The 23,795-nt window shown below is 41.9% G+C and overlaps 1 protein-coding gene across 1 annotated transcript; it reads right to left on the reverse strand.

Annotated features, from left to right (window-relative positions):
* Nucleotides 1-9,984: 9,984 nt before the first annotated feature.
* On the reverse strand, nucleotides 9,985-22,356 carry syf2 (SYF2 pre-mRNA-splicing factor). Its single transcript, XM_060925292.1, has 7 exons — nucleotides 22,265-22,356; nucleotides 21,845-21,943; nucleotides 16,572-16,697; nucleotides 16,029-16,146; nucleotides 13,518-13,608; nucleotides 11,198-11,296; nucleotides 9,985-10,982 (listed from the first exon to the last, which is right to left on the reverse strand). Exons 1-7 carry the CDS (start codon nucleotides 22,280-22,282, stop codon nucleotides 10,817-10,819), a joined length of 717 nt encoding a protein of 238 aa, XP_060781275.1. The 5' UTR covers nucleotides 22,283-22,356; the 3' UTR covers nucleotides 9,985-10,816.
* Between the last annotated feature and the right edge of the window lie 1,439 nt (nucleotides 22,357-23,795).

Consider the following 23,795-nt stretch of genomic DNA (forward strand, 5'->3'; position numbering starts at 1 on the left):
AATGTTCTGCATCGGAAAGCTGACTGTCTTCGCTAAGGTGATCAAAGTGGCGCTTCACTTTTTTCAACCTGGTGGATACAAATTGCGTTTGACTACCCCATTTCACAGCCAATGCCAGAGTGGAAGCCTTTGCCTCATCAAACTGCTCCCTGTACTCCTGTAGAGTTCGTACAGCATTCTGCAATAATGCAGACGCTTTGAGGAGATCAATGGTCTTCTCCTGCAGTAACTTTGAGATGGCATTAGTGCACTCAAATCTTTGTCTGAAGGCTGATTAAGAATATGAACTGAAATTTAGTAATGACCTTTTTAAGTCATCTGCCTCATCTCGTTCATTTGTTTTCTCGCTTGTGAGAGCTTGTCGAGAGCTTTAATGACGTCTCCATATCTGTACTTTAACGCAAGAAGCGCATCGTAGCGGGAGGACCAGCGGGTTGGGCAGAGGCGGGTTGGGCAAGGTTATGTCCCTGCTCTCTGGGCTCAATAAGTCGCCAAGTAATGCCCATCTCTTAACACTGTTGGCAACCACATCATAAAACTGTCTAATCTCTGGGATAGTTTTGACAGAATCATTCAGTACCAAATTCAGACAATGAGCCACACAGTGCACGTACAAAGCAAGGGGCTCCCGCTCCACTATTCTCGCTTGAACACCAGAATAAATTCGGCTCATGTTCGCTGCACCGTCATAACCCTGTCCACGGCATCTGGAGAGATCTAAGCCATTCCCTTCAATGCAGCTAATAATTCGGCCCTCCAGTTCAGAAGCGGATGCATTCACGGTTATCTCGAATCCAAGAAAAGCCTCAACTATCCTGATTTCACAAGGGCTTATTTTATTTTATTTTTTTAACCATGATAAGAATGTGTAGTGGCGGCACGGTGGTGTAGTGGTTAGCGCTGTCGCCTCACAGCAAGAAGATCCGGATTCAAGCCCTGTAGCCAACGAGGGCCTTTCTGTGTGGAGTTTGCATGTTCTCCCCATGTCCGCGTGGGTTTCCTCCGGGTGCTCCGGTTTCCCCCACAGTCCAAAGACATGCAGGTTAGGTTAACTGGTGACTCTAAATTGACCGTAGGTGTGAATGTGAGTGTGAATGGTTGTCTGTGTCTATGTGTCAGCCCTGTGATGACCTGGCGACTTGTCCAGGGTGTACCCCGCCTTTCGCCCGTAGTCAGCTGGGATAGGCTCCAGCTTGCCTGCGACCCTGTAGAACAGGATAAAGTAGCTAGAGATAATGAGATGAGATGAGAAGAATGTGTAACAAAAATGAGAGATATATAGGTCAGCTAGTCTGTAATCATGTGAAAACTTGTAGGTTTCAAGGAATTTCCAATGAAATCGCGTAAGGCACATTTATTGGGAGAGCCTGAACGTCAAAGGATGGGGCCCTGTATGGCTAGGGGGAGGGCCCAAGGCCCAGGGGCAATGGCCCCACCCCCCTTTAGCTCCGCCCCTGCCTTCAGCTCATCTTCAGGCAATCTCAATCCTGTGTGTCTCACAGTGACAGTTCAGACCTCACCCTCAGACAAGGGTCTTCAAGGGCCACAACTGTCTTCCTCTCAAATCTGACGTTCTTTAAGACATTTATCTTTGACTTTAAATGACCTACATGCACAGAAAAGTGTTTCAAAACAAAAGCCTCAGCTTTGAACTATAATTGACACCTATCCCCCGGAACCACCAATGCTCAGATAGTTCTCTCTCTCCCTTTTTTTTTAAAGGGGGTTTAACTTTTACTTTACATCACCTGCTGAGTGTTTCTAAATTAAATAATAATAATAATAAAAAAAGTCTTTAACCATGCTTAGTGAAGCACCTAAACACACAGTCACCTGCACATTGAGCCACCAGGACAGGCAGCAAATGGGCGTGTTATAGTGACACTTAACCTTCACTTGTGTCTCATGCAATCTATAGAAATATATACAGTGGGGCAAAAAAGTATTTAATCAGCCACCAATTGTGCAAGTTCTCTCACTTAAAAAGATGAGAAAGGCCTGTAATTTTCATCATAGGTACACTTCAACTATGAGAGACAGAATGGGGGGAAAGAATCCAGGAAATCACATTGTAGGATTTTTAATGAATTAATTGGTAAATTTCTTGGTAAAATAAGTATTTGGTCACCTACAAACAAGCAAGATTTCTGGCTCTCACAGACCTGTAACAACTTCTTTAAGAGGCTCCTCTGTCCTCCACTCGTTACCTGTATTAATGGCACCTGTTTGAACTCGTTATCAGTATAAAAGACACCTGTCCACAACCTCAAACAGTCACACTCCAAACTCCACTATGGCCAAGACCAAAGAGCTGTCAAAGGACACCAGAAACAAAATTGTAGACCTGCACCAGGCTGGGAAGCCTGAATCTGCAATAGGTAAGCAGCTTGGTGTGAAGAAATCAACTGTGGGAGCAATTATTCGAAAATGGAAGACATACAAGACCACTGATAATCTCCCTCGATCTGGGGCTCCACGCAAGATCTCACCCCGTGGGGTCAAAATGATCACAAGAACGGTGAGCAAAAATCCCAGAACCACACGGGGGGACCTAGTGAATGACCTGCAGAGAGCTGGGACCAAAGTAACAAAGGCTACCATCAGTAACGCACTACGCTGCCAGGGACTCAAATCCTGCAGTGCCAGACGTGTCCCCCTGCTTAAGCCAGTACATGTCCAGGCCCATCTGAAGTTTGCTAGAGAGCATTTGGATGATCCAGAAGAGGACTGGGAGAATGTCATATGGTCAGATGAAACCAAAATAGAACTTTTTGGTAAAAACTCAACTTGTCGTGTTTGGAGGAGAAAGAATGCTGAGTTGCATCCAAAGAACACCATACCTACTGTGAAGCATGGGGGTGGAAACATCATGCTTTGGGGCTGTTTTTCTGCAAAGGGACCAGGATGACTGATCCATGTAAAGGAAAGAATGAATGGGGCCATGTATCATGAGATTTTAAGTGAAAACCTCCTTCCATCAGCAAGGGCATTGAAGATGAAACATGGCTGGGTCTTTCAGCATGACAATGATCCCAAACACACCGCCTGGGCAATGAAGGAGTGGCTTCAGAAGAAGCATTTCAAGGTCCTAGAGTGGCCTAGCCAGTCTCCAGATCTCAACCCCATAGAAAATCTTTGGAGGGAGTTGAAAGTCCGTGTTGCCCAGCGACAGCCCCAAAACATCACTGCTCTAGAGGAGATCTGCATGGAGGAATGGGCCAAAATACCAGCAACAGTGTGTGAAAACCTTGTGAAGACTTACAGAAAATGTTTGACCTCTGTCATTGCCAACAAAGGGTATATAACAAAGTATTGAGATGAACTTTTGTTATTGACCAAATACTTATTTTCCACCATAATTTGCAAATAAATTCTTTAAAAATCAGACAATGTGATTTTTCTGGATTTTTTTCCCTCATTTTGTCTCTCATAGTTGAGGTATACCTATGATGAAAATTACAGGCCTCTCTCATCTTTTTAAGTGGGAGAACTTGCACAATTGGTGACTGACTAAATACTTTTTTGCCCCACTGTACAACTATTAGCCTGTTGTTGGCTCGACCTGTAAACTTACCACTTCTGTACATACAAGATGGTGGTCACTTCCAGTGTCTGCAGATTTGTAAACACTTATGTCCTTTACTGAATTCTGAAACCGTTTTCCAATTAGCACATGATCAATCTGATTTGATGTCTTTCCATCTGGAGAGACCCACGTTACTTTGTGAATAGCCTTATGTGGGAATAATGTTCCTGTTATTACAAGCTCGTTTGTGTCACACATCTCACAAAGTCTTTCTCCATTATCATTCCGGTCTCCTAGCCCATGCTTACCCATAACTCTTTCGTAGTTACAATTTTGATCTCCAACCTTGGCATTCATGTCTCCAGTGACAATTAACATATCATGCACATTCCTTTTATCTAATGTATCTTGTAGCCTCATATAAAATTCATCCTTCACTTGTTCCTCTGCATCTTCCGCGGGTGCGTAAATGTGTATGATTGTGAGCTTTACGTGTTTGGAATAGTATCTTGCTTGAATTACCCTCTCACTTATTGGGATCCATTCCATTAGGGCATCTGCTGCCTTTTTTGACATCAGTATGCCTACTCCTTCTCTATGGTTATCATCTCTTCCAGAATAAATAAAAGTCGTTCCATCTGTCAACTGCACTTTCCCTTGCCCTGTCCAATGCGTCTCACTGATACCCATGATATCTATTCCTTTTCTGCTCATCTCGCTTGCTGCCTGGGCGATGTTGCCACTTCTATACACTGTTCGCACATTCCACTTACCAATCTTTAATGTATTCCTTGGGTGCACCAATGGCCTTATTGGCCTGGGGCCATCCGACTGGCTTTGGCTCCCAGACGTCATCAAAACTCTCTTATGAGGTGGTGCCATGGCATCCCCTTTAAATGGCAAAATTGCTCTGCTTCTGGTTTTTGTAATAAGGTGTTTTTACAGGAGCGGGTTATCAGCCCTCAGCCCAACCTCCAACCTGGAGGACCAGTGGACCACTCTTCGTCGGGCCCCTACCCTTTGACCTGTCTGGCTTGGGTGACCCTACCGGGAGTATATGACTCCGGCCAGCATAGCTCTAGGGGTCACTGGGACACACAAACCACCCCACCATGATAAGATGGTGATCCCATGGGATAGATAACTGAGTGAATGCAAACTGTTTAATATGATATGATTACCCCCAATTAAAAATGGCATATGAACTGAATGAGTGAATCTGGAATGAGGTGTTTTGAACCTGCCCCCTTCCACTTTTCACTTGAATACTTTTATGGCTCGTGTTCTTTTAGATTCAACTTGGCTAAAAAATTAAGCAAGTATGCAGTTAAACATCAGGTGAGTATATTTAATGGAGATGCACTGAAACTGTACTCAGCTTCTAAACATGGTCAAAAGAAGAAACAAGGCAGAAATTTTTGACTGAAAAGGATTAAACAACAGTGAAATTCTCAGTCCTGTGAAAAAAAAGGTCAAAGTTTTTATGAGGGACATTAGACAAGCAATTCATGAAAGGACTATATATTGAAAATGCGCAATATGATTGTTTTTAATTTAAAAGATTTGGGAAAAAGAGCTAGTCTCTGTTGTTCCACTAGGGGGCAACATAAAGCAATATACACATGACTTGTTGCTCAGCTCCTGATAGATGTGTAATTATCCATTCATCCATTATCCGTAACCACTTATCCTGTGCAGGGTCATAGGCAAGTTGGAGCCTATCCCAGCTGACTATGGGTGAGAGGTGGGGTACACCCTGGACAAGTCACCAGGTCATCTCAGGGCTGACACATAGAGACAAACAACCATTCACACCGACAGTCAACTTCCATCCATCCATCCATCCATCCATCCATTATCTGTAGCTGCTTATCCTGTGCAGGGTCGCAGGCAAGCTGGAGCCTATCCCAGCTGACTATGGGAGAGAGGCAGGGTACACCCTGGACAAGTTGCCAGGTTATTGCAGGGCTGACACAAACAACCATTCATACTCACATTCACACCTACGGTCAATTTAGAGCCACCAATTAGCCTAACCTGCATGTCTTTGGACTGTGGGGGAAACTGGAGCACCCGGAGGAAACCCACGCGGACACGGGGAGAACATGCAAACTCCACACAGAAAGGCCCCTGTCAGCCACTGAGCTCGAACACAGAACCTTCTTGCTGTGAGGCGCCAGCACTAACAACTACACCACCATGCCGCCCTCGATGTGTAATTAGCTTAATTTTTTTTTACATAATTCCAATCAGGTGCATTTCAGTTCCAGGTGTTAAAGTTCATAGGGGATGAATAGTTATGAAGATACTGTATTGTAAAACCATCCATCCATCCATTATCTGTAGCCGCTTATCCTGTGCAGGGTTGCAGGCAAGCTGGAGCTTATCCCAGCTGACTATGGGAGAGAGGCAGGGTACACCCTGGACAAGTTGCCAGGTTATCACAGGGCTGACACATAGAGACAAACAACCATTCACACTCACATTCACACCTACGGTCAATTTAGAGTCACCAGTTAACCTAACCTGCATGTCTTTGGACTGTGGGGGAAACCGGAGCACGCGGAGGAAACCCACGCGGACACGGGGAGAACATGCAAACTCCGCACAGAAAGGCCCCTGCCAGCCACTGAGCTCGAACCCAGAACTTTCTTGCTGTGAGGCGACAGCACTAACAACTACACCACCATGCAGCCCCGATGCGTAATTAGCTTAATTTTTTTTTTTACATAATTCCAATCAGGTGCATTTCAGTTCCAGGTATTAAAGTTCATCAGGGATGAATAGTTATGAAGATACTGTATTGTAAAACCATAACTTGGGAAATAAGTTTTGTTGGTGAAAAATTCAATCCATTTGTGCATTCAGAATGCACCTCTCAAACACAGTCTGATCCATGAGCACAATTAAAAGGAGCTGATGTGTTGTTGGTCTACTAAACTGGGGTGGGTTTCCCAAAACCGTCTTAACGCTAAGAGCAGCTTAACTAGGAGAGAGAGTGTTCATTGCGATGCTCACTCTACCATTTAACGATGATCTTTGTGCTACGATGCTTTTGGGAAACCCACCCCTGATTTTATTTTGTGGCCCAGCACCTAAAACAACTCTGTAAATATAGTAACTATGTGAGATGGTTTGTATTTTGACTGTATTTCTTTGCTGCAGTTTACTCTTCAGTGTGTAACAGGGTTGAGCATTTCATTTTTAGTAAAAAAAAAATAAATTGGGCGGCACGGTGGTGTAGTGGTTAGCGCTGTCGCCTCACAGCAAGGTCCTGGGTTCGAGCCCCGGGGCCGGCGAGGGCCTTTCTGTGCGGAGTTTGCATGTTCTCCCCGTGTCCGCGTGGGTTTCCTCCGGGTGCTCCGGTTTCCCCCACAGTCCAAAGACATGCAGGTTAGGTTAACTGGTGACTCTAAATTGACCGTAGGTGTGAATGTGAGTGTGAATGGTTGTCTGTGTCTATGTGTCAGCCCTGTGATGACCTGGCGACTTGTCCAGGGTGTACCCCGCCTTTCGCCCGTAGTCAGCTGGGATAGGCTCCAGCTTGCCTGCGACCCTGTAGAAGGATAAAGCGGCTAGAGATAATGAGATGAGATGAGAATGAGAAAAAATAAATTAAAAAAAAATATATATGAGGACATGAAAGAATTTTTGGTGGAATCGCCCAAATCATGAAGAAACTCACCCTGAACCCAAGAGGAATCCACTAGATGACGGTAGCGCTACAGAAAAGCCAAACTCGTACACGTTCTGCCTTGTGCGCATGCGCACCACAACAAGCTCCTTTAAATGGCAGCTTTTGGTTTGACAAATTGTTCAGTGAAGTGTTTTCCTGCTCTTTCTCCCTCAAGTCTCACTAAGCTGCACGTTACTGTTTTTCCAGCTCTCTTCCATCTGACTCAACTCATCAGCTCATTACTGAGCCGTAAGAGCAAGAAAGCAAAGTAAAAAGCCCATTTCCTTTAATCTGTTCTAATGTAGTGTTGGCAGGCAGGCCATAAACCCTCTGGTGTTATTCATCATGCTTTTAGTTCCTTGAGTTCTGTTTATCTTCTTGTTGCTGATATGTATTATTCAGTGCACACTGCTGTTGTCTAGAAGTCTGTTTAGCATCTGTAACTTCACTTTTGGGATTAATTAAAGCGCATTGCTTCTGGCCACACACAAGCACATCCTGAATCATGATTGCCAATAGCTGCTTAAAATATAACAAGTCTCATTTGGTTCAGTTTTCAAGGCTGTCTTTAGGACATGGACAATAAACCGCATTCCCATATGTATATCTGAATCATCCCGTATTTGTAACACCTACAAATTCACTCCATCGAGTGTTTCATGATAAATAAGGAATGAAACACAACAGAATGCTCTGTTCGAGGAAAACAAAAATCATTTGCCAACATTAATACTATTTCATTTATTAAAAACATATCTTTTATCCATTTATAGTTACACTCATGGTGTATCACTTATGTGATATCAGCTATAAAGAGTCAGTCAAAGTTAATGAGAAAAAAACAACAGCTTGTTACTGAGAAAGTGCTGACACTGGAGACTCCCTTCCGTAAATCTCTTCACGGAAAACTTGAACAGATCAACAATGACATGGAATTTTGAAATTCGTTTATGCGGTGGCACATCCTCCATACAAGTCCCTGTGTAAGGCATTACATATCAGTAACATGAGTGTATGGAGAGCACATTAATATAAACATGTGATTTGTAGCTGGAACTAATGTCAGAGCTGTTGTTATAGAAAATTAATAACACCTCACAGCAAGAAGGTTCCGGGTTCGAACCCGGTGGCCGGCAAGGGCCTTTCTGTGCGGAGCTTGCATGTTGTCTGTGTGGGTTTCCCCCACAATCCAAAGACATGCAGGTTAGATATGGGGTGGCCTTGAGCGAGGCACCTAACTCCCAACTGCTCTCCAGGTGCTGTTAGCATGGCTTCCCACTGCTCTGGGATGCATGTGTGCGCTCATTGTTCACATCTGTGTGTTCACTGCTTCAGATGGGTTAAATGCAAAGAGGAAATTTCACAAGTGTGAGACGAATAAAGTTGTGCTTTCTTTCTTTGTAGTATAATTTTTATTAGTTTAAATACGCAGGTGATTAATCACGTGCTGATTGCTCAAGAGATTCTGACTATTTCTCAATAATCACCTCGAGCAACTTGGCAAAATGGCAGCCAATCGCCAGTCACCGTAAGGAAGATTTAGAAATGATGAAAGAAAATGCTGTTCCTAAAAGCACTAAAGATGCTACAAATTTAGTCTAAAACTGTTCAAAGGTAAGGTGGAACTGAGATTTATTTTAGCAATTTCAAAACAAAGTATTTTATGTGACTTGGTATCGATAAGTGACAAGCATTACATTTACACACCACTTTTGAAGATTGAAATAAATTATTTTTTAAATGTGATTTTTTAAAAAAATAATCACCCGTGTATTTATACTAAAACACTTATCCAACTCAGGCTCAGTGAATAATAACTGAGATGAAGTCAAGGTTATTCACTGATGCTCACTTCACCTTTGGAGAATAATTGTTAATTATGAGACATGAATTAAAATCTCTCTCTGCTTTTAATAGTATACCATTAGTGTTACAAGAACCACTTGTTCCAGTTATTAAACAGCAGACAGTCGAGGAACCAGTGACATCTGAGGGATGACATTTTTAATTAAATGATCATTATCGAGCCAGCTTATTAGGACATCAAATCGACTTGTCAGAAAGAGACATGGTTTTGGCAGACACCCAGCCGAACCGACTTTGTTCTTGCTTTCAATTATGAATAGATCAACAGCTTGAATTTTAATTTATGTTGTATCATAGATTCCTCAAGTTTTCCTTTACATGCATGAAACAGTAATTTCTATTATACAATACACTGGAATCAGCACTGACTTATTAATGGAACAAGCAACTATAGAAGATACGCAATCAAACTCAGAAATGATTTTTTTTTTAAATGGGATAATTAACTGGGAGGCCAATAGAATTCCTGGACAAGTTTCTGGTCTCAGTAGTGCTGGTGTTGGAACAGGAACAATTTCTTCCTGATCACAAGATCGACCTCATGCCTGAACTTCAGGGCACGAAGTAGCCAGTGTGAATAGTTGCACTAGAACATATACATAGATGATGTTTTGTTCATAAAAATGGACATCCATGTACGAAGAAAAACAGGCAAACTGCAACTGCTATCTAATTCAGTCCTTAAAGCCACAGCTGCCAGGCACCAATTAAAGCCAATCACATGCATAAGATATGATCTCAGGCGCCTAACTCAACAATTATTTAGCAATCAAAGTCTAATAAAACCCACTGACAAATTGTGGGAACTGCTTGGTATTTGAGCTGAGGGGGTCATCAGTGATCTGATGTTTCTCCCCTTGAGCTTCTCTCAAGAACATGAACATGTGATCGTCAAGTCAGTGAAGGAAAACCTGAGTCTACTTTCACAGTATTTATTCAGCATTACGAAAAACAGGTATCAAAAAATCCAAAAATATACAGCCAGGAGGATGAAAAGAAATGATTTGGTGGTGAGCTGTTTTCAGAAAATAATCAACGCTGTATTCAACTTATAATCACAGCAAATTGGCAATTACATTTACATGACATTTATTAAAAACCGACAGTTTTGCATGCATTAGCCATTTATAGTTAAAGTTATTACTGTTAGAACTTGCGTTATATAGCGATAAACAAACAGTCATTCCATCACCAATCTCTCTTTTATTCTCTGTATTGAAATTAATAAGAAACCCCCCCACACACACACAAACACCACAATTGTAACCATGAAATCAAACTCCTCTACCCTAAAAACTTTCCTGTGAGAATTTGCTATTATAAAGCCAACACTGACACTGGAGACTCCTTCCATAAATGTTAAATAATCATCTCCTTAACTCTAATTCGTTCTCAAGTCTGAACATCTAATGATACAAATCACTTTCCCTGCATCTCAAAAAAAAAGAAAAAAAAGTTGCTCAGGTTCTAGTTTTGCACTCACTGATAAATGTCTCACTTTTATTTTTTGTTGTTTGCGAGATGGGGTTGATGGATCGGGTGCTCCAGTCTGAGCTTCATCAGCTCACACTGAATTGGGACAAAAACTTCTTATAGTCCAGAAAATAATTCTGAAGTGGGCAAAGGATGATAGCTCACTTCTTGGATCTGTGCTTTGAGACTGATAGACAACATGCTCAGCTGTTTCTGCTCGCTCTCTCTCTCTCTCTCACACACACACCTCGCCATCTTGACACCAACACTGACAGCTACACCGCTGTTCCTCTCTCCAGGTTCTGTTTGATCTCGGCGGTGTATTTTCCGTAGAAGCGCTCAGCTTTCTTGTTGAACTTGGCGTTTCTCTCGTTGATGTAGTCGACGTCAGCATCGGCGTTGTAGGCTCTGCGCCGGCTGAATTTGGAGCGCTTCTCGATTCTGTTAGGAGGAAAACAGAATGAGCACACCTCAAAGTCGAAAAAGGTTTCAAAATCCTTATGCATTTGTTTGTTCAGTCTTGGTTAGAAGTACAAGTCTGGCAGCAGCTGCCATGTAGAATCTCTCATTAAAGCAATGAACAGAGATATAATCCATGATAGACTTCATCTCTCCCTCACACACAGTTTTATAAACTCGGTCTCTGTAACTCTTACTGTTTCTCAATGTCCTCCTGCATTCGGTCGATGGCTTCTCGAGAGGGAACGTGTGTTCCATGTATCAGACTATTGGATGTTGGATAGAAGTCTTCACCGCTGAGAGGAAACAAGCAAGAGCTCAGGATTTATCACCATCATCATTCCTAATAAACTGTAATGCTCGAAGCCTTTCTCATCCAGAGACTCCAAAAACTTTGTGTAAACATTTTCTCTCATCCAACAGGACTAAGGCCCTGTCCACACGGCAACGGATTCAGGTGAATCTGATAAAATTGTTTATCGTTTCGGCCTGGCGTCCACACGGCACCGGCGTTTTGGGTGCCCCAAAACGAAATCTTTTGAGAACGGGTTCCAGAGTGGAAAGATCTGGCAACGGCGCTGTTGCGAAGTCGTCTGGATGAGTAGAACGGATTTGTTTACGATGATGTCACAACCACATGACTGTGAGTGCTTCACGCCGGGCATAGACATATAAACATAGACGCCGCCTTCCGCATAGAATCATACGTCATCCTCGCCGCCATATTGGATGGGGCAAAGCGGAGAATAAAGATGCCTCATTCATGTGCTGCGTTTAACTGTACCAACAGGTTTACCGTCCAAACAAGATCACATGGGATTACCTTTCACAGGTGAGACTGGAAAAATACTTTTCATTGTATTTGGTCATTATAACGTAATTTTACGAACAGATTTTTCTGACTTTGTGGCTAATATGAAGTCTCGCACATAATAGCCGCTCGGTGAAACCTGTCTCCAAACAATTTATAAATAAATTTATTTCATAGCCCACCCAACCAATTTCACCACCAGCTGTCAGATGGTGATGGCACACTCAAAAATAGAAGAGATTGGAAGCATGTCAGCCTGTGAAGTAGCCTGGGAAATCCCATGCTGCTTTGCACAATCGTTCCGATCTGAAAAGACAGCATGGAAACTATGGTCTAAAGGCTCGCCTGAGTTAGGGAGCTAATCAGAGAGTGGGGAGGGGTGGAAAGACGGTGACGCGTACTACTCGACAAACGGAAGCTTGTAGTTTATTTGGGACTGTTTACGGATCACATTTAACATGGCGGCGAGCGATACGAACCAAACTTTCGATCAAGCTTTAGACACTGTTCTGAATAGTTTAGAGCAGTAATCGTTCGGTGCCGTTGTTTTCCTATTTTTGTTTTGCCTTCTCTTTCTCTTTCCTTCTCTTCTTTGCCTCTTCGTCGCTCTAACTACGTCACCGGGTACAACTGCCATGATTGGCCATGGGCTACGTATACGCCAAATGATAGACATTCGCAACGTCCAATAAATGGCCGTTGATAATCGTAAACCACACCTCCCCTACGAGAAATTCAATAGGCGGATTCCAGACCATATTTCACTTGTGATATGGTCTGGTGATAGCCAGACTAGCTGTGAAGCAATCACATGGAGCAATCCCATTGTAATATGGTTTAACTGAATTTTTTCCATATAGCACTGTATATTGCAAAAATTGTTTTTGGAGACATTTTATAGCCTATCTGCATGGCATTTAATGAAAGTGATGCGGAGACGGCACGGCTTCAGCAGCGTAAGCACAGCACATTATTCTACACGATCTCCGCTGAGCTCCAAAACATGCCTTGATGTGTAGATATTGTTAGTAGCCTATGATAGTAGCAGCGGAATTAAAAAAAAAAAAAAAGTTTCCGATAGCTTGATGAGGAAATTTAGGTCACACCTCCCACGGAATATTGACGGGTATTTCGCACACTATTTATAACCATCACATTAAAAGTTATACATGTTTTGATGCCTGTTTGTTTCCCAAATATATACGCGTGTGTCTTAATGGGTGAATAAAAGGCATCGAGTTAAATATTATTGTAGAAAGGGGCTTTATGAAGTTCAGTCCATTTACTTGCATTGGTTTACGGGGAAGATTTGCCACATCCAATATGGCAGACACTCTGACGTATCCCAGCAACGGGCCACCCAGCTCAATGCGGCGTCTATGTTTATATGTCTATGACGCCAGGTAGAAGAAGGGGTTTATGCGCATGCGTCCTTACTTCTTCTATTGTTCTGGTGTCTCCGATGGGACCGTCTTACAGCGCACGTAGAGGTGTGGCATGTGTATTGCATCGTTTTCAGCAAGCGTTGCGTTGCCATACGGACCTGATATTTTACTGATCCGTTGCCCATGTGGACGCAATATTAAAAAATAAATAAAAATCTCGTTGCCGTGTGGATGTAACCTAAGTTATGAGCTTCAGATTAATCTAATAAACCAATAATTAGCACCATCAGTAAGAACTGGACATCAACAGTGAATGCTCACTAATTCTCTCTTTGTCTTTCATAGCTTTCCATATCAGGTTTTATCTGCTTAGTGAGCCTCTGGTATTGCCTCAGCTGGGCCTCAGCATACCCTACAAAGAGGGAAAAGAAAGGAAAAAAAAAGTCAGGAACAAATAAAACAGTCTCTGTCACACACATGCACAAAAAAAAAAAAGCAAGCACCAGTGACGACAGATGATGGGGAGGCCGAGGGCAGAATGTAATTACCGTAACCGATCACAAACAGGGGCTGAAACTTAAACCAGGCCCGGGTCAATTTTTACATCGTTTAATCTCCTTACGGGGCAGACACACTGGAGAGACTTGAAGTTACATGAAGGAGAAAACATTCAGCTTTTAACTCACTTAACATTTAAACAGCATGAACTGTGTGCCCTTGCCCTTTATAAAACAATAAATATGACTTTTAATCAGTTTTAAAATTTTCCATATAATATTTTAATGCTAAGAAAACAGTAACTGGTAACACATTTCCTGTTAAAATCTTAGTTTCAATCAGAGAAACAATTCTCAGATACCCAGTCGAGTTCACCGTGGCAACCATCACATTATAATACTAAGACTATTAAAGCTGTCCTATTTATTACTGAGCTCTGAAAAATATTATAGATATTGGCCTGTTTGACTAATCAGTTGAATTAAACAGATTCAATCCAAACCTCACAAACGATAAGAATATCATCAGCTTGGACCCAATGTGTTAACAAAACTCTCTGGCTCCAGAATATTACTGTACACATCTGTATTTTGAGTGTGATATTTAGGTTTGGCTTACGCCCGTAGAATCAATCTGTGCTGAGGGGATGCCTCATCTCATCTCATTATCTCTAGCCGCTTTATCCTGTTCTACAGGGTCGCAGGCAAGCTGGAGCCTATCCCAGCTGACTACGGGCGAAAGGCGGGGTACACCCTGGACAAGTCACCAGGTCATCACAGGGCTGACACAGACAACCATTCACACTCACGTTCACACCTACGGTCAATTTAGAGTCACCAGTTAACCTAACCTGCATGTCTTTGGACTGTGGGGGGAACCGGAGCACCCGGAGGAAACCCACGCGGACATGGGGAGAACATGCAAACTCCGCACAGAAAGGCCCTCGCCGGCCATGGGGCTCGAACCCGGACCTTCTTGCTGTGAGGCGACAGCGCTAACCACTACACCACCGTGCCGCTCCGCTGTGCAATTTATTTTATTTTTGGCTCAAAAACTTTTACGAACAAAAATGTTGTACAAGCCACACTCTGGGTCTCGTTCAATCTTTTACCAAAGTTGTGTGTAAATGTAAACGGGTGAGTTAAAGTTTTCTGCCGGATTGATGATCAGCTGTAACCTGTAAAAGCACGTTCCCAGTGTCACAGTTCATTTGCATAGTGACGCCCACAAAACTCCATAAAAGGGAAAGTGCACAGCCTGCTGAGAACACGAAATGAACAATCAGCATAAAGGCTGAAACACAGAAGTGGAAGATATTTTGACTCACTTCTGTCTCAATAAAAATATTTTAAAATCTCTTTTATTAATGTCAGTAATATAAAACGTGTTTCACAAAACATTCCTTGTCCCTGACCTCGTGAACTAGCTTGAGGACGTGCTTCTGATCGAGACTCCAAAGCCCTTCTACAAGTCACTCTGGATAAGAGCGTTTGCTGAATGCTGTAAACATAATTATTAAAATAATAAATCAATTTAAACTGGACAGTATATAAAAGTCCAGATATCCATGCATATGATATGATTCGAAGTTGATCAATAGTAGGAAGTTTACATTTGTCAGTCTTCTCGTGCATATATTCTCACACTCTCAGGAGCATGAGTCGGACACGAACATTCCTTCGAATTTACAGGATTTTCATGAACACCAAATTCTTTGTACGCTTTTACGTTCATATGAATGAACAAATAAACCTGTTCATATCCAGCTTGATCAGTGAGGCCAATGCATCGCCAACAGTCATGGCGCATTTTAAAAGCCGTGAAAGTGCGTTTCAGTTATAACACCTCGTACAAAAATAGAACAGCAGAATGTGTGAGAAAGAATTTTCATCCTGTGACCTGTTTTTGCAGGAGTATTAAAACAGTGGACATATTTAAGCTTTTGCAGGTCACACTGTACAGAGCTTGGACCTCAAAACAACCCATGCATATACTCCTTAAATATGTCCACTTCTCATTTTATATTATTTTTTAAATTCTATTTATACAACTACTTTTTTTTTTTTTTTTTAAATTGTTTTATCTTAACTGTTCAAGCTCCAATCACCAAAGCAAATTCCTTGTATGTGAGAACAGACTTGGAGAATAAACTTGATTCTTATTCTAAAAAAGTTTCCAACTGTCTGATCAGTGATGTCACAGTGAGTAAGAACAGATTCCGTCTCTGAGAAGTATACTGTGATGTAATATCCTCGAATCACAATATATTTGACATCACTGCTTACTAACAGAAGAAAGAATTAAGTCTGAAAGATGCAAGCTCAAATAGGTCACCTGCAAAGCCGAGATCAGGATTTTTTCTCTTCTTTTTCCTCTCCCATCTCTCAGCGTCCTCAGCGCTGATCTCCAGCAGTTTCACACGGTTGTAATCCTCCCCTCGAGCCACACACTCCTATCACACATACAGTTAAGCGGATTTAAAACTGAAGAAGGTACACTGGAGCGCGATGTCTCATCTGAGATATATTTCTGTACATGAGGACTTGCATTTTTACACCACTGATCTAAACTGTGTGGCTACACATAGGACAGCGCAGTCAGAACTAACGCTAACTTTTATAGTCAGACTCAAAACTTCCAAATGTCACATGTGGCCTGACACTGGAAACAAAGTAAATGATAATTTAAAACACTAGAAAACAGATCTAGACTGTTATCATAGAAGCCGACAACACATTAAAAGCAAGCTGTGGGTAAAAACCACAGAAGCATTTATTTTAGAATATAGCAAACAATTTGGAAATAATAAAAGGCTTATAATTAAGTGTTGCATTTTGTACAGTGCTGAAAAATTCATGATGCCACTGTGTTCTTTACCTTCTTCTTTTCATCCACCATGAGTTGATACTCAAGTTGAGCTTTCTTAGCCTCCCAGTTGGACGGCAGCTTTAGCCGATTTTTCTCCTCCACCACTTCCTGATTATTCAGTTGACGAGCCTCATTCTGCAAACGCAAGAGGGACAAACACTCAGTCATGTTTCTTAATTTGGAAGACGCTTTTATCTCAAAGTGACTCACACACGAGACAGAGTTCAGTCCAAACACATGGCTGAGCAGCTTGATGGAACAACATTGGATTTCCTGAATTCCTGAGATTTGAACTCTTTCACAATCTTTTGGTACAACACATACAATCCTAACTGTTGACTTATGTACATGTAATAAATGCTACAAATCTATACTTTAACATGCTACAGACACTGTACAATACCACCATGCTTGCATTTGTACATTAAAGCAGCAGAAAGTAACAAGCATTCTAAATAAAAGTGCAAAATCTGATGTAAAAAAACTATAAAATCAGGTAAGACTCATTCTCATCCTGTAGGGGTCATTCTGTAATCAGACTTTGTCAGTCATGTGTGTTTACAGAGGCACCATTTTCGAAGTAGTGTTACAATGAAAGTAACAGCAAAGAACCTCTCCACTTTAACCCTCTTTGGTACAAGTGAAGGCAGTAAAACTGGGGAAGCAGAAGCAAAGTGAGATGATACCATCCTGAGAAAAAGTCAGCAAGGATGCCAGAGAATGTTATCTGGATAAACTGTTGTAAATCTATTAACAACATTGACTTACAACCTGACCACAAACAGTTGAAGTGCTGACGCTGCATTCTGCCTCTGACCTCATACTTGGATATTCCCAATAGTCTTGTTGACTGGACACATGATCAGTACGGAAACTATAAATCCCTTGAAGCCTACGGATATTTCACCTATGGCTGGGTGCAGGATTTACATTTCGACTGAAGGACTGTGACACCACAGTTCTGACAGAAAAGGTAAGGAAACTTGTGCTTAGCTCCATTAACAGGATGACCGCATGACATTTAACAATCTTACCAAGACCAGATTAACCCGTTTGTGCTACCCTGCCTGGGTGTCTATTGTTTATAGGGTAGTCACACTAGAGGCGGAATGAGCCAGAATGCCGTCGGAATGAAAATTCTTCGTATATTCCGGGATATTCAAAGTGCATTCTAAAAATTCTGACTGCATTCTAAACATTCGGGCCCATTCTTGTGGCCGGCCCGAATGTTTTGCTCATGCTCAAAACATTCGAGGTGCATTTGAAGAGGAGAAATATCGAACAGCATTCGAAGTGTATTCTAACTGCATTCTGATTGCATTCTAAATATTCTTATGGCATTCCAACAGCATTCGAAACATTCTGATCGCGTTCGAGGGAAAAACTGAAACGGCAAGCCACTTCAAAGCCTGCCAGAACGTCCCGAATGTGCCTCGAATGAGCCGGAATGAAAATTCTTCGTATATTCTGGGATATTCAAAGTACATTCTAAGTATTTGAGCTGCATTCTCTTTGAATTCTTAGGTGGTGTTTACATTAGACCGTATCCGTATCGTTTTCGTTGCGGATGCACTGTCCGTGCACATTAAAATGCTGGGAAACGACTCCACAGGCGGAACAGTTTGAATCCGCCAGGGCCCATGTATTCAACCCAGTATGTATCTGATCCGGTGCTGTGTAAACATTGAGGAACGAGGATACGCAGTGCTGAGCTCTAGCTGACATCGTCATTGGACAACGTCACTGTGACATCCACCTTCCTGATTCACTGGCGGTCATGCCACGTTGGTCATGTGACGCGACTGCTGAAAAACGGCGTGGACTTCACTTCCTGCTATTTGTGTGTGTACGCGAATCGTTTTAAAAACGTTAATCTGATGATCCGCTGATTCGAAATAATGTAAACAGGGCCTTAGACGTTCAAAACATATTCGGCAGCTATTCCGGGAGCATTCTAACTGCATTTGAGGTGAATTTGTACAGCATTTGAGGCACCTTCTGACCAGACTTTGGGTGGTATTTGGGCAGCAATCGAACTGCACTCGTACGGCATTCAAAGTGCATTCTTAATATTCTTACTGCATCCTACTGTGTTCCAACTACATTTGAACTGCATTCGAAAGCTAATACACCCAGAATGTGCAAGAATCATTCGAGGCGGGTTCGAAGCGCATTCTAAGGCCCCCGTCACACTTATTTGGAATTAGCAGGAATCAAGCGGAACCAGCCGGAATGAAAAATTTTTCAAAATTCGTGGCACATTTGGACAGGAATTTCAAACTGACCAACATTCTTACAGCTTTGTAAGAATGCTGTTTGAATACTTAGAATGCCTTTGGCCCGTGCGAACGTTGCTCCATACTTAAGAAAATATGGTAACCCATCGAGTTGATTTTTCATGGACACACAGGGATCCCAGCCGTGTACGTCCGTCTGTCCGTGCCCCTCGCAATTCTGATTGGCTGTTTGATTTTGGCAGGAACTAGAAGTGCGAGCACGCTTACATAACTTATTTTTGTCTATAGATAATTTCATATTTATCAGGTTTTTCCACTGAGAACAACTCAAACAGCACAACAAAATAATAAATCACTTTTACAAACTTTAATACAAACTTTAAAAAGATGTCAGAACAAGTTCACCAAGGAGAGAAAGATGAAGTCAAAACCGGGAAGAGAGAGTTTTGCCAGAGGAAGAAAAAGGAAAGAAGACGTGAAAGAGCAAGAGAAAGGCGAAGAAATCTTTCACAAGAAAAGCAACAAGCTGAAAGAGAAAGAAAACGTGTAAAAAATGAATTAATAAAAATGATGAGTTGTAGGAATTTCATTCTAAATAGTCATGTTGATTTTGAAATCAACATCAAAAAGGATCTGACAAGTTGACCTGAATCCAGTCAGTGTTTTCATGAATCGTGTATCTTTTGTTTTCAAAACATTTTGCTATAAATCCCTAAAGCACACTGTAGTTTATAGTAATAAAAAGAATAATATACATGTGAGTTTGGAGAAGTTTATCTTCTCGCGATAAAATTGAAACACAACAAAGTACGTCATCTGTTGCAGGTTTGTTTTCATTTGAATGGAAGCTCCGCTATTAGGTAGGACCTCATTTCATATTATTTACAGAGATGCCAACCTTTTGTGAAATCAATGTGTAGTGACACATGCATAAGAGCCGAGCGCCTGCAGGGCGCGTAGCGAGTCCAATCCAGCTGGGGGTTCGGGGGGCACTGTAAGCCCCCCGAAAAAATTTTGGAAATTGGTGCTTTTTTAGGGCCATTCGGAGTGAATACAGGTGACTAAAATGAACTGGGACATGTTAGTTTTGGGGGGAGAAAATTGTTGATTTTTTTTTTTTTTCAATTATCTGAAAAATAAAACCAAACCACAAATCACTCATGACTTTCTCATGAGTGATACTCATAACTCACCACATTCACACAAAGTAAAGACTTCTCTGGTAATTTGTATACAATCAACTTTCAAACAGTGAATATTATTTTCTTAACTTTACGACACAAATGCAGATTACATACCATCAATATTTATAGATAACATACTGGAACACTCAATTAGCAAATACTCAAATACTAAACAAATGCAGATTACATGCCATCAATGTTTATAGAGAATATGCTGGAACACTCAATTAGCAATACTCAAATAGTTGTACTGGAACATGTCCATTTCCTTTTTATTCCCATGATTAATGTCAAGTCACTTTGATTACTTTTAATTTTTATCAACTTCCTTTCACTTTTAATCTCATCAATATCAAGTCAGATTATTTATTCAGTTCTGATTGATTTACTTCAGAAGATGACTGTTTCAGTTCCAACAGTGTTTCGTTTCTTTTTGCGAATATATCATGAAATGTTCATTGCATATTCGGAACATGGTGTTTTGGGTGGATGACAACCCTGATTTCATGTTTTGAGCGATAGTTTGTGAGGTTACAACACCCCGACAGCCCCTCAATAGAGGATGTGCAGTCACGTGACCCGTCCGTGTTTACTCCGCCATATTGGACGGCTTCAGGATTGTTTACCTTGCGCGAGCGTAATGTAATCCCCAAGAAAATTCAGAAAATACCCCATCTACATCGCGCGATAACTTGTCTAAGTTTGTTCAGCATCTTGAAGGTGACGTGAGGCAGTGTTATGTGGAAAAGTGTTCCAGATTGGGGATTGCAGATCCATACAACTTGCCGCAATCCTTGTTCAGGGAAATTCGGTGCTGCGGTGCCGGCGATTTGCCCGATCTGGCCTACCACGACATTTACAATTTTCTCGTTAATCATGAATCGTGTTACACTGGCAAAGCCCTCAAAGCTTACAAGAGCCTGGAAGCTTATAAATATTTTGTTGCGGGATGGGTATCCCAACTATACCTCTGGAAGGTTCCGAAGAAGAATGTCTACTTGATAACCTCACGGGTAAGTGGCATTAAGACGTTTATCATAAAGAGACTATGCAGGACGTTTTATCGTAAGAATGTTCGAAATCTAAACTCAGTTCCAGATAATGACAAGGCTGTAAATATTTTTTTTCAGACAAAAACATACATATCACAAATCACCGCTATCTTTATCTGTGCAGAATTATTATTCAATATCAGATATAAATGTATTAGAAGATTACACCTACCTGATATGAAGTGTTCACTACAAATTCGGCTGGTAGAACTGGGATACCAGTTTTCTCTTCGCACAGCGGACACCAATTTTGCGCGTCTCTCCTCGTCTGCGGGGAATCTATAAAATGACAGGCCCTCCTTTTGGCCCTGTCTATTGGTACAACCAAATGCTGAACAAGATATAACCATTCTCGAAAGATCTACTCCCACACACTTGATAATTTCCATCGCAGCATCGATAATTAATTCGCGCATGCGCAGAACGCTTGTCAACAAAGATGGCGGCGCCCATCGAAGCAAACTTTGACCATAAATACAGTCAAAATATTGAATTATCAAGTGATAATTGGCCTCAAATGTACCGAACACCGGCAAAATATCGTGAACCCTTATAGATTCACGCGTTTCGAACCGCATCCATGCTAAAATCGTATGAATCCCATATAAACTGAATAGACGGTCGTAGCCTCGTAGTGCTACTGTCAAAAACGTAGTGACTACGCACGAATCGTAGTGATTGGCATCTCTGTATTTATGTCCATAAGTGTTCCTGTTTAGTCCAGAAAGAGGAAGCTAGAAGAAGAAAAGTATGAAACTGCGTCTTTCCATAAATACGACTGTGAAAGCGATCGGTTTGTGTTGGCTTACCTTTTTTAAGCAAAGCTCTCTGAACTTTCTCAGCTGTTCACTGCGCTTCTGTGGTGCTGAAGTTTCCGCCGGTTCCGCATCACTGGCTGCGCCACACACCTACAAGACCGGACATCACACAACAACTCATTTAGACAATCAGTCTGTAGTTCCTGCGTGGGCGTTCTATAGAGTATAAAAGCAACTAAATCACAACATATTATAGAACAGAAAATGACGCAACAGAAAGGTATTTGGAATTCACGTCGATTAGCAAGGAGAGGTAATGCTAGCTCATTAGCTTAAATCATGGGTTTAGGAAAACAAAGTTAAAAATGAAATTATAAAGCAAGAAATGTGCCTGGTTAACAGTCTTTAACAACAAATCTGAACAAGTTTTTTTTTTAATGCACTTTTCTTGACGTCCACTGTTACGCTTACCTCTGTCCCAGACGCCATATTAGTTTACTGTAAAGCCGGAAGTGATCCGTCAATGTATTCCTGTCCTGACAGACTCTTACCGTGCGGAAAGTAGTTCCTACTATGGTGCAGTTTGTCAGCACTGTAGCCTCACAGCAAAAAGGTTCTGGGTTCGAGCCCAGAGCCCGACGGGGGCTTGTCTGAGTGGGGTTTTCCCCACAGCCCAAAGACATTACTGTTAATTAATTGGCTACTCCAAATTGTCCGTGTGTGGGAAAGTAAGGAGACGAGAGACTTTGATGGTTGAAGCCGTCGGAGTGGGCGCGTCACTGGAGTGATATGCTAGAGAATTCCTACGAGAGCAGCGGCTATAATTATCGACACCTTAACGATCTTTTGGCCGTTGCAAACGTAGAAGAGACTTTCAATACGTAAATTGTGCATGAACAATTACGCAAACTTTCACTAGAAAAAAAGAGTTGATTCCCGTTTACTTAGCGTATCAGATCACGTGACACCGTTCCACAATTATCGACACCTTTGTCCACAGTTATTGACACCGTTCCACAATTATCGACACCTTTGTCCACAGTTATCGACACCGTTCCACAATTATCGACACCTTTGTCCACAGTTATCGACACCGTTCCACAATTATCGACACCTTTGTCCACAGTTATCGACACGTTCCACAATTATCGACACCTTTGTCCACAGTTATCGACACCGTTCCACAATTATCGACACCGTTCCACAATTATCGACACCTTTGTCTACAGTTATCGACACTGTTCCAAAATTATCGACACCTTTGTCCACAGTTATCGACACCGTTCCACAATTATCGACACCTTTGTCCACAGTTATCGACACCGTTCCACAATTATCAACACCTTTGTCCACAGTTATCGACACCGTTCCACAATTATCGACACCTTTGTCCACAGTTATCGACACGTTCCACAATTATGGACACCTTTGTCCACAGTTATCGACACCGTTCCACAATTATCGACACCTTTGTCCACAGTTATCGACACCGTTCCACAATTATCGACACCTTTGTCCACAGTTATCGACACGTTCCACAATTATCGACACCTTGTCCACAGTTATCGACACCGTTCCACAATTATCGACACCGTTCCACAATTATCGACACCTTTGTCTACCGTTATCGACACTGTTCCAAAATTATCGACACCTTTGTCCACAGTTATCGACACCGTTCCACAATTATCGACACCTTTGTCCACAGTTATCGACACCGTTCCACAATTATCGACACCATTCCACAATTATCGACATCTTTGTCCACAGTTATCAACACCGTTCCACAATTATCAACACCTTTGTTCACAGTTATCGACACTGTTCCACAATTATGGACACCTTTGTCCAGTTATCGACACCGTTCCACAATTATTGACACCTTTGTCCACAGTTATCAACACCGTTCCACAATTATCGACACCTTTGTCCACAGTTATCGACACCGTTCCACAATTATCGACATCGAGATGATTGATTATAAAAAATAATCAGAATGCGG

Source organism: Neoarius graeffei, chromosome 7 (genome assembly GCF_027579695.1).
Source record: "Neoarius graeffei isolate fNeoGra1 chromosome 7, fNeoGra1.pri, whole genome shotgun sequence".
Lineage (NCBI taxonomy): Eukaryota > Metazoa > Chordata > Actinopteri > Siluriformes > Ariidae > Neoarius > Neoarius graeffei.

Excerpts from the sequence above, each read along its gene's own strand:
- syf2 (XM_060925292.1), bottom strand. Across the intron at positions 16,147-16,571 it reads TGGTGGATGAAAAGAAGAAG|GAGTGTGTGGCTCGAGGGGA; the intron begins GTAAAGAACACA and ends TATGTGTGATAG. Across the intron at positions 11,297-13,517 it reads GAAAGACAAAGAGAGAATTA|CGGTGAAGACTTCTATCCAA; the intron begins GTGAGCATTCAC and ends GTTTCCTCTCAG.